Source organism: Procambarus clarkii, chromosome 92 (genome assembly GCF_040958095.1).
Source record: "Procambarus clarkii isolate CNS0578487 chromosome 92, FALCON_Pclarkii_2.0, whole genome shotgun sequence".
Taxonomy (NCBI): domain Eukaryota; kingdom Metazoa; phylum Arthropoda; class Malacostraca; order Decapoda; family Cambaridae; genus Procambarus; species Procambarus clarkii.
In genome coordinates this window covers 12,783,481-12,794,072 of record NC_091241.1, presented here as the reverse complement: position 1 = coordinate 12,794,072, position 10,592 = coordinate 12,783,481, and the positions used below count along the sequence as shown (strand labels likewise).

The 10,592-nt window shown below is 43.9% G+C and overlaps 1 protein-coding gene across 1 annotated transcript in view; it reads left to right on the top strand.

Annotated features, from left to right (window-relative positions):
- The window catches only part of LOC138359661 (uncharacterized), a 136,421-nt gene extending 131,111 nt beyond the window's left edge, over positions 1 to 5,310 (top strand). The window contains exon 6 of the mRNA XM_069319077.1: positions 5,017 to 5,310. Coding sequence (XP_069175178.1) covers positions 5,017 to 5,310 — 294 coding nt within the window. The remainder of the gene's footprint in view (positions 1 to 5,016) is intronic.
- The last annotated feature ends 5,282 nt before the right edge of the window (positions 5,311 to 10,592 follow it).

Below are 10,592 nucleotides of genomic sequence, written 5' to 3'. Positions count from 1 at the left end.
GGGGGAAAGAGAGGGAGGAATAGATACTCTTTAAAAAGCAGCTTAAATGCTTTGTTTCCCGGAGTTGGTGTCTCTTTGGTGAGCGCCGCTCCCCACCGCTTCACTTATGCTGATTACGGCACCGAGTACCGGCACTCGGGGGGCCGTGTAGTGGGAGGGAGGTGGGAGGGAAGTGGGAGGGAGGGAAGCAGGTGGGAGGGAGGGCGGAAGACGGAGGAATCTCTACTGTTCCACATTTTGCCTATTTATCAATATCTCCTGTTCTCCACTCTCTTACTATCATCTTCTCTTTTCCATCCCATCCTGTTACCTTCCCCTCTCTCTCTCTCTCTTTTCCATTTGCCTTTTCCGTCCCATATACCTCTCCTGGACCTCCTCCTCCTAGGATGGGATACTGTTAGCGCCAGACTCCACTACACAAGCCTTAATTAATGAAGCTGTAATTAACACAACACCGTTATGACTCCACAAAATAACTTTTATACAATTGGGAAAACTATTTTTTGTTAAATGAGCTATAAATAAGGTGATTATTTCATAACATTGGAAATATAGGAAAACAACATTTAACACCATTACGTCAGAGGAGTGCTAATGTGTGTATTCACTAATTTGCGTCTGCGAGGATCGTACGTTAAGCTCTTAGGCTCCGTCTTTTGTAATTCGGGGCTCGAACTCCGACCAAATCAGTGGCGTGTGTACAACCACTACGCCACAGAAAAACTATGTTGGTCAATCTCTGTAAAACCTTTCCTTCAGAACGTTAGATATTTCCTTGTTAATGTGTTAAGATAATGTCAGATTGCATTGACATTTTAAGTCAGTTATCCATCTTTTTTAACTGAGTTCTTTCTGCTTGGTAATCAGGAGATATCTTTATTATGTGATTGTTTAGTGGTTTGTGTTGCTCCTGTGATTTGGTTTCTATGTCATTTTCATACTTCTTGTGTATTCACTAATTTGCGTCTGCGAGGATCGTACGTTAAGCTCTTAGGCTCCGTCTTTTGTAATTCGGGGCTCGAACTTCGACCTTTTCATACTTCTCGCCAAGTACTTTCAGGATTTTGCTTTTCTTTACATCTACAATGTAATCCATTGTTTCTTCCAGGTTTTCATTTCGCAAACTTGGTCTCCAAGTTGGTTCTATTGTAAAGACCTCAATTCTTTTGTTGAGATTAATATATCTTTTGTCTGTGAAAATTTCTCCTTTATTTCTTAATCTGATTACATGTTCTCTCACTGTTGCTTTCTCCAGCAACCAACAGCAGTGGTTGGTCCTTAGCTTTTGCTGCTACGTCATTTTCAAATTGCAACTCGCCTTCTCTCCTGACTCAGGCGCATTAATTTCTGGTTCTCTTCAGTGCTGCTCCATTGTCATCCATTCCTAGTTCCCTGCGCTTCCCTGGAAACACAAACCGAAACTGTCTCTATTTTCCGCTTGTTACAACTTGTAATAAAGTTGTTACATCTTGGCTTAACGTGTTTATGACGTATTAGAACGTTGTTACAACTTGCTATATTGGTTGTTATAACTGGTTAGGTGGTGTTAAAACTTGTTTGAACGTTGTTATAACTGGTTAGGTGGTGTTAAAACTTGTTTGAACGTTGTTATAACTGGTTAGGAGGTGTTAAAACTTGTTTGAACGTTGTTATAACTGGTTAGGAGGTGTTAAAACTTGTTTGAACGTTGTTATAACTGGTTAGGAGGTGTTAAAACTTGTTTGAACGTTGTTATAACTGGTTAGGAGGTGTTAAAACTTGTTTGAACGTTGTACCAACGTCGTAGTTTCGGTGTGTGTTTGGAGGGTTGTCCCTAGACTTTTCTGCTCTACACCTTTGCTTCTCTGCATAAACCAGAGACTTGCTTTACTTTCCTTGTCGCTTCACTCTTCACGATTGGGACGGACAACTCCGTTGCTACTGCATTTCTGACCAATGTAATCCGTCATCTAACTTGCTGTCTCCCCGTTCTAGTTCCGTCTATTACGACTGTCTATCGACTATGGGAGCCAGTCGGGCCGAGCGGACAGCACGCTGGCCTCGTAATTCTGTGGCGCGGGTTCGATTCCCGCACGAGGCAGAAACAAATGGGCAAAGTTTCTTTCACCCTAAGTGCCCCTGTTACCTAGCAGTAAATAGGTACCTGGGAGTTAGTCAGCTGTCACGGGCTGCTTCCTGGGGGTGGAGGCCTGGTCAAGGACCGGGCCGCGGGGACACTAAAAGCCCCGAAATCATCTCAAGATAACCTCAAGATAGGACTGTCTATCGACCATGGGAGCCGGTCGGCCGAGCGGACAGCACGCTGGCCTTGTGATCCTGTGGTCCCGGGTTCGATCCCAGGCGCCGGCGAGAAACAATGGGCAGAGTTTCTTTCACCCTATGCCCCTGTTACCTAGCAGTAAAATAGGTACCTGGGTGTTAGTCAGCTGTCACGGGCTGCTTCCTGGGGGTGGAGGCCTGGTCGAGGACCGGGCCACGGGGACACTAAAGCCCCGAAATCATCTCAAGATAACCTCAAGATAACACCACTCTGCAGTCTGTAATCTCTCATATTCTTCAGAGAGTTTCTCTCACGATGATGCCCTGGTTCAAGACGCTGCTCATATTCCTTCTTCACAACATCTGGAGCATTTTTGAGGGAGGAAATACAAGGTTTCTATGTCACAAGGAGGTTTGGGGAGTAGAAGAACTCCCAGAACCCCATCAACCAGGTATAAGTGGGCCTGCGGGCCGCTCCAAGCAACAGCCTGGTGGACCAAACTCTCACAAGTCAAGCCTGGCCTCGGGCCGGGTTTGGGGAGTAGAAGAACTCCCAGAACCCCATCAACCAGGTATTAACAAGGGTTATAGTGTTGCTGGTGGAACCTCTCCTCTTCCTCTTGATGGGTCTGATGTATGTTGCTTCAAGAAGTATTTGTGTGTAGTCTGTTAGTTTTGCTCTCCATGTCTCGTCACCCCTGTGGGAGGGAAGGGAGGGGGTGGGGGGAGGTTCTGGCTTATTCAGTCTTTTTCATTGTGGATAATATTTCCTAGTATTAGAATTGGTGTGTGTGTGTGTGTGTGTGTGTTTGTATGTGTGTGTGTGTGTGTGTGTGTGTGTGTGTGTGTGTGTGTGTGTGTGTGTGTGTGTGTGTGTGTGTGTGTGTGTGTGTGTGTGTGTGTGCTCTCGCATAAATCCAAAAATTCAAACATTCAACACGAACTGAACCATGCAGTATTATAATTCAAAAAGACCTTATAACGCAATTAAAAAAAAAAAAGAGCCTAAAAGAACAGACCAAAAGCCTCCTCCACCTCCGCACAAGTTTGGACTATAGTTAGACATAAAAACCGGCTGGAAACAGCCATAACTCAAGCGGGAGCGCTCAATACATCAGCGTTAAACCTTGCCCTAAACACAGGTATCATCAATAAATATCTTAGCGCTCCAAAACCTCCCAGTTCATAGCCCTTACTCACGCTACGGCGAATCCTCATTCATTGGGGAATACTTATTTTGAAAAGGGTAAATAATACTTTAAAAGGTAATACTTGACCTATTATTTGCGTCTATTTTGCCCTCAAGTTATGTAAGTTGTTTCAGAAAGACGAAGAATTTTCGTCCGCTAGGCTATTGTGGGTATATCATTTGATTTAGAAAAATTGGAGAACGTTGGCAATATAATCTGTGACGTATTGTCATGACAACCAATCGGAGGAACCAGATGGTGATGTAATACTTCGTCAGCCAATCAGAGTCCATGAGCACTGTCAACAGATGATGATGTAACACTTCCACAGCCAATGAGAGTCTTAGAAATTTAGCGACACACTGATGCAATCACCAGTGAGCCAATAGGAAGCTGCGGATGCACTGACGCAATCACCAGTGAGCCAATAGGAAGCTGCGGATGCACTGACGCAATCACCAGTGAGCCAATAGGAAGCTGCGGATGCACTGACGCAATCACCAGTGAGCCAATAGGAAGCTGCGGATGCACTGACGACGCAAACAGGAATCATAAATGCAAACAAGGCACATATTAATGACCATTAATGTGAAGAAAGAATGTAAACAAAACACTATCTTCTTGTTATCTTGAGATGATTTCGGGGCTTTAGTGTCCCCGCGGCCCGGTCCTCGACCAGGCCTCCACCCCCAGGAAGCAGCCCGTGACAGCTGACTAACACCCAGGTACCTATTTTACTGCTAGGTAACAGGGGCATAGGGTGAAAGAAACTCTGGCCATTGTTTCTCGCCGGCGCCTGGGATCGAACCCGGGACCACAGGATCACAAGTCCAGCGTGCTGTCCGCTCGGCCGACCGGCTCCATGACCATAAACAACAAACAAGGGTGATACACAAACCATGAAGGTAAACAAGCGAACATAAACAGGATGTAGAGAGAGAGGTTGGTAACTTAACACTTGAGTGATTCTGAGTAATTCTCAGTGTTCGTCCGTGTTGGTAACTCATCAGAGGAGGAGGAGGAGGAGGAGGACAAGAGGAAGAAGAGACGGGTAGATGTAGTGGAATAGAAGAGGAGGAACAGAAGAAATTGGAGAACATAGACGAGAGAGAAAGAAAAGGCATACAGTATATATTTGAGAGGTAATATCATACCAGAAGCAACGCAACTGGAATGTACAGGACGCCTTAATCCACTTGACCATCACGACCGGACAAAAGGAAGTGATAGCCGAAGCTATTTGAATCACTTGGTGATGGATATGTTGAGAATATTGCTACAACCACCACTACAACTCCTACAACAACCACCACTACAACTCCTACAACAACCACCACTACAACTCCTACAACAACCACCACTACAACTCCTACAACAACCACCACTACAACTCCTACAACAACCACCACTACAACTCCTACAACAACCACGATTACAACTACCAACAACAATAACAACACGATAAAGGCAACAGTAACTACTCCTGCTAACTACTCAATCACTTTAACAACAAATCCAAAAACCAGACAAAAATATTTCATTTTATTATTGAACTTTAACCAAAAAGTTCACTTGTTCTACAGAGAAGAACAAGTGTTCTACAGAGAAGAACAAGTGTTCTACAGAGAAGAACAAGTGTTCTACAGAGAAGAACAAGTGTTCTACAGAGAAGAACAAGTGTTCTTCAGAGAAGAACAAGTGTTCTACAGAGAAGAACAAGTGTTCTACAGAGAAGAACAAGTGTTCTACAGAGAAGAACAAGTGTTCTACAGAGAAGAACAAGTGTTCTACAGAGAAGAACAAGTGTTCTACAGAGAAGAACAAGTGTTCTACAGAGAAGAACAAGTGTTCTACAGATTGATAGGCAACAGTCCTGGTGGCATCAGGGGTCATATTAGACACGTTTATCCTCTCAGAGCGTGACCTGCTTTAAGATCGTAAATCTCATATGATACCTAGGAGAAAAACGATCCTAAATTACATGGCATAATAAGATAAAAAGGATCTATGTCAGTGAATTTGGGAAATATGGTAAATCGTTCCTGAATGCTTATGAGTAGTTAAAATATCTAGGAGATGTACCCGGCGGTGCCCGGGGTCATCACAGTCTCTCTTTCGACATATATATATGTGAAACACCTCACTTATGGGCTAATAAGTTAGGTGCTACACCCTCACCTCAAGGATGAGGGTGTAACCTCACAAGTGTTTGGTTACACAGTGATGATGGTGAGCCGTGAATGGTGACTGAGACTGTATGGTGATCACTACACCTCACAATCTTACACCATTAATTATGCCCAGCTTGGTCCTCTGGTAGTTCACACAACTTCCCGTAGTTCCACGTCTCCCAGCCCCTAGTTAGTGACTTTGTAATTAGCGTTCCGAGAACCCCCTACTGCTATATTATATTATATACATATATATATATATTAGTATATTTTGGTAGCAGTCTTTCCTGTAGACATATATTATTAAATATGACCGAAAAAGTAAGATTAATAATTCTAACACGAATTTTCTCAATCTTTCGTACATTATGCTTCACTGTTGGAGGTAAATCAAAAATCACTTCTCCAAAATTCATTTTTATTTCTAGTCTGACGCGACACGGGCGCGTTTCGTAAAACTTATTACATTTTCAAAGACTTCACAAATACACAACTGATTAGAACTTGCGTTTCCCTGATTTTATATCTACATTTGAGTGAGGTGGGAAGGGTGATGTGGCATTACATTTGAGTGAGGTGGGAAGGATGATGTGGCATTAACACAAGACAGAACACTAGAGGATATTAATAGGGTATTAAAAGTATCAACACAAGACAGAACAGAAACAATGGGTATTGAATAGAAGTGTTTGTAGAAAGCCTATTGGTCCATATTTCTTGATGCTTCTATATTGGAGCGGAGTCTTGAGGTGGGTAGAATATAGTTGTGCAATAATTGGCTGTTGATTGCTGGTGTTGACTTCTTGATGTGTAGTGCCTCGCAAACGTCAAGCCGCCTGCTATCGCTGTATCTATCGATGATTTCTGTGTTGTTTACTAGGATTTCTCTGGCGATGGTTTGGTTATGGGAAGAGATTATATGTTCCTTAATGGAGCCCTGTTGTTTATGCATCGTTAAACGCCTAGAAAGAGATGTTGTTGTCTTGCCTATATACTGGGTTTTTTGGAGCTTACAGTCCCCAAGTGGGCATTTGAAGGCATAGACGACGTTAGTCTCTTTTAAAGCGTTCTGTTTCGTGTCTGGAGAGTTTCTCATGAGTAGGCTGGCCGTTTTTCTGGTTTTATAGTAAATCGTCAGTTGTATCCTCTGATTTTTGTCTGTAGGGATAACGTTTCTATTAACAATATCTTTCAGGACCCTTTCCTCTGTTTTATGAGCTGTGGAAAAGAAGTTCCTGTAAAATAGTCTAATAGGGGGTATAGGTGTTGTGTTAGTTGTCTCTTCGGAGGTTGCATGGCTTTTCACTTTCCTTCTTATGATGTCTTCGATGAAACCATTGGAGAAGCCGTTATTGACTAGAACCTGCCTTACCCTACAGAGTTCTTCGTCGACTTGCTTCCATTCTGAGCTGTGGCTGAGAGCACGGTCGACGTATGCGTTAACAACACTCCTCTTGTACCTGTCAGGGCAGTCGCTGTTGGCATTTAGGCACATTCCTATGTTTGTTTCCTTTGTGTAGACTGCAGTGTGGAAACCTCCGCCCTTTTCCATGACTGTTACATCTAGAAAAGGCAGCTTCCCATCCTTTTCCGTCTCGTAAGTGAAACGCAGCACGGAACTCTGCTCAAATGCCTCCTTCAGCTCCTGCAGATGTCTGACATCAGGTACCTGTGTAAAAATGTCGTCAACATACCTGCAGTATATGGCCGGTTTCAAGTTCATGTCGACTAAGACTTTTTGCTCGATGGTACCCATGTAGAAGTTTGCAAACAGGACACCTAGGGGAGAACCCATGGCGACCCCATCTACTTGCTTATACATGTGCCCATCCGGGCTCAAGAAGGGTGCCTCTTTAGTACAAGCTTGGAGTAGTTTCCTCAGAATACTTTCTGGCATGTCAAGAGGAGTACAGGCTGGATCACGATACACTCTGTCGGCTATCATTCCGATTGTCTCGTCCACAGGTACGTTGGTAAACAGCGATTCTACGTCCAACGAGGCTCTTATCCCTGTGGCCCGTGCGCCCCGCAGTAAGTCCACAAATTCCTTTGGAGACTTCAGGCTGAAGGCGCAAGGAACATAAGGAGTCAGCAGGCCGTTGAGTCGCTTCGCCAATCTGTACGTGGGTGTGGGTATCTGGCTAATGATTGGCCGAAGTGGGTTTCCAGGCTTGTGCGTCTTGACATTTCCATACGCATATCCCGGTTTATATTCCCCAATGATCTTTGGCAGGTGGAGTCCGGATTTCTTGGCGTTCACAGTTTCGATCAGTTTGTTGACCTTTGCTTTTAATTCGGCTGTAGTGTCCTTCGTTACCCTTTGGAACTTAGTTTGGTCAGAGAGTATGATGTTCATTTTCGCCAGATATTCGTCTTTTTTAAGAATGACATATATTGGCGACTTGTCACCTCTCCTGACAACTATCTCCTTGTTCTCACGAAGGCTTTTAGCTGCCGCTCTAAGCTCGGGGGACAGTATGGTGCTTCTGTAGTTGCCTCGATTCTTTCCTCCTTCTGCAATAAGTTCTGCTTGTAAGGTATCTTTGGTAGTGACCTTCTTTTGTGTCTCGAGGTCGAATATGTCGTCCAACAGAATTTCCAACTCCACTTTCCGGGCCATTTCACTCGGTCTGGACATAACATGACAGTTTATGCCCAGATTTAGGAGAGTGACTTGGTCCTCAGTGAGGTTAATTCCTGCAAGGTTCAGGAAGCCATCTCTTGGTCGTGGAATTGCCATAGGTCCTCCATATAATGTTGTTAGTTTCTTGATAATCCTTGTTTCAGTGCTGAGGTGATGTTGGTCTGTGAGGATGTCGAGGTGTTGTTCAATGCGGGTACGGATACTATGGTCGATGTTGCTATTTCTCCACTCGTTTGTAGCATGAAGTAGTTGCGTTTTGTTGTCTTTGATTTCATTCTCTGCCTTGTATATCTGATCACGAATCAGATCCTGGCGATATTTTATCGTGAAGGCTTGATTCCTTGCTGCTGGGTCGTGCACTTTAACATTAGTATATTTTGGTAGCAGTCTTTCCTGTAGACATATATTATTAAATATGACCGAAAAAGTAAGATTAATAATTCTAACACGAATTTTCTCAATCTTTCGTACATTATGCTTCACTGTTGGAGGTAAATCAAAAATCACTTCTCCAAAATTCATTTTTATTTCTAGTCTGACGCGACACGGGCGCGTTTCGTAAAACTTATTACATTTTCAAAGACTTCACAAATACACAACTGATTAGAACTTGCGTTTCCCTGATTTTATATCTACATTTGAGTGAGGTGGGAAGGGTGATGTGGCATTACATTTGAGTGAGGTGGGAAGGATGATGTGGCATTAACACAAGACAGAACACTAGAGGATATTAATAGGGTATTAAAAGTATCAACACAAGACAGAACAGAAACAATGGGTATTGAATAGAAGTGTTTGTAGAAAGCCTATTGGTCCATATTTCTTGATGCTTCTATATTGGAGCGGAGTCTTGAGGTGGGTAGAATATAGTTGTGCAATAATTGGCTGTTGATTGCTGGTGTTGACTTCTTGATGTGTAGTGCCTCGCAAACGTCATGCCGCCTGCTATCGCTGTATCTATCGATGATTTCTGTGTTGTTTACTAGGATTTCTCTGGCGATGGTTTGGTTATGGGAAGAGATTATATGTTCCTTAATGGAGCCCTGTTGTTTATGCATCGTTAAACGCCTAGAAAGAGATGTTGTTGTCTTGCCTATATACTGGGTTTTTTGGAGCTTACAGTCCCCAAGTGGGCATTTGAAGGCATAGACGACGTTAGTCTCTTTTAAAGCGTTCTGTTTCGTGTCTGGAGAGTTTCTCATGAGTAGGCTGGCCGTTTTTCTGGTTTTATAGTAAATCGTCAGTTGTATCCTCTGATTTTTGTCTGTAGGGATAACGTTTCTATTAACAATATCTTTCAGGACCCTTTCCTCTGTTTTATGAGCTGTGGAAAAGAAGTTCCTGTAAAATAGTCTAATAGGGGGTATAGGTGTTGTGTTAGTTGTCTCTTCGGAGGTTGCATGGCTTTTCACTTTCCTTCTTATGATGTCTTCGATGAAACCATTGGAGAAGCCGTTATTGACTAGAACCTGCCTTACCCTACAGAGTTCTTCGTCGACTTGCTTCCATTCTGAGCTGTGGCTGAGAGCACGGTCGACGTATGCGTTAACAACACTCCTCTTGTACCTGTCAGGGCAGTCGCTGTTGGCATTTAGGCACATTCCTATGTTTGTTTCCTTTGTGTAGACTGCAGTGTGGAAACCTCCGCCCTTTTCCATGACTGTTACATCTAGAAAAGGCAGCTTCCCATCCTTTTCCGTCTCGTAAGTGAAACGCAGCACGGAACTCTGCTCAAATGCCTCCTTCAGCTCCTGCAGATGTCTGACATCAGGTACCTGTGTAAAAATGTCGTCAACATACCTGCAGTATATGGCCGGTTTCAAGTTCATGTCGACTAAGACTTTTTGCTCGATGGTACCCATGTAGAAGTTTGCAAACAGGACACCTAGGGGAGAACCCATGGCGACCCCATCTACTTGCTTATACATGTGCCCATCCGGGCTCAAGAAGGGTGCCTCTTTAGTACAAGCTTGGAGTAGTTTCCTCAGAATACTTTCTGGCATGTCAAGAGGAGTACAGGCTGGATCACGATACACTCTGTCGGCTATCATTCCGATTGTCTCGTCCACAGGTACGTTGGTAAACAGCGATTCTACGTCCAACGAGGCTCTTATCCCTGTGGCCCGTGCGCCCCGCAGTAAGTCCACAAATTCCTTTGGAGACTTCAGGCTGAAGGCGCAAGGAACATAAGGAGTCAGCAGGCCGTTGAGTCGCTTCGCCAATCTGTACGTGGGTGTGGGTATCTGGCTAATGATTGGCCGAAGTGGGTTTCCAGGCTTGTGCGTCTTGACATTTCCATACGCATATCCCGGTTTATATTCCCCAATG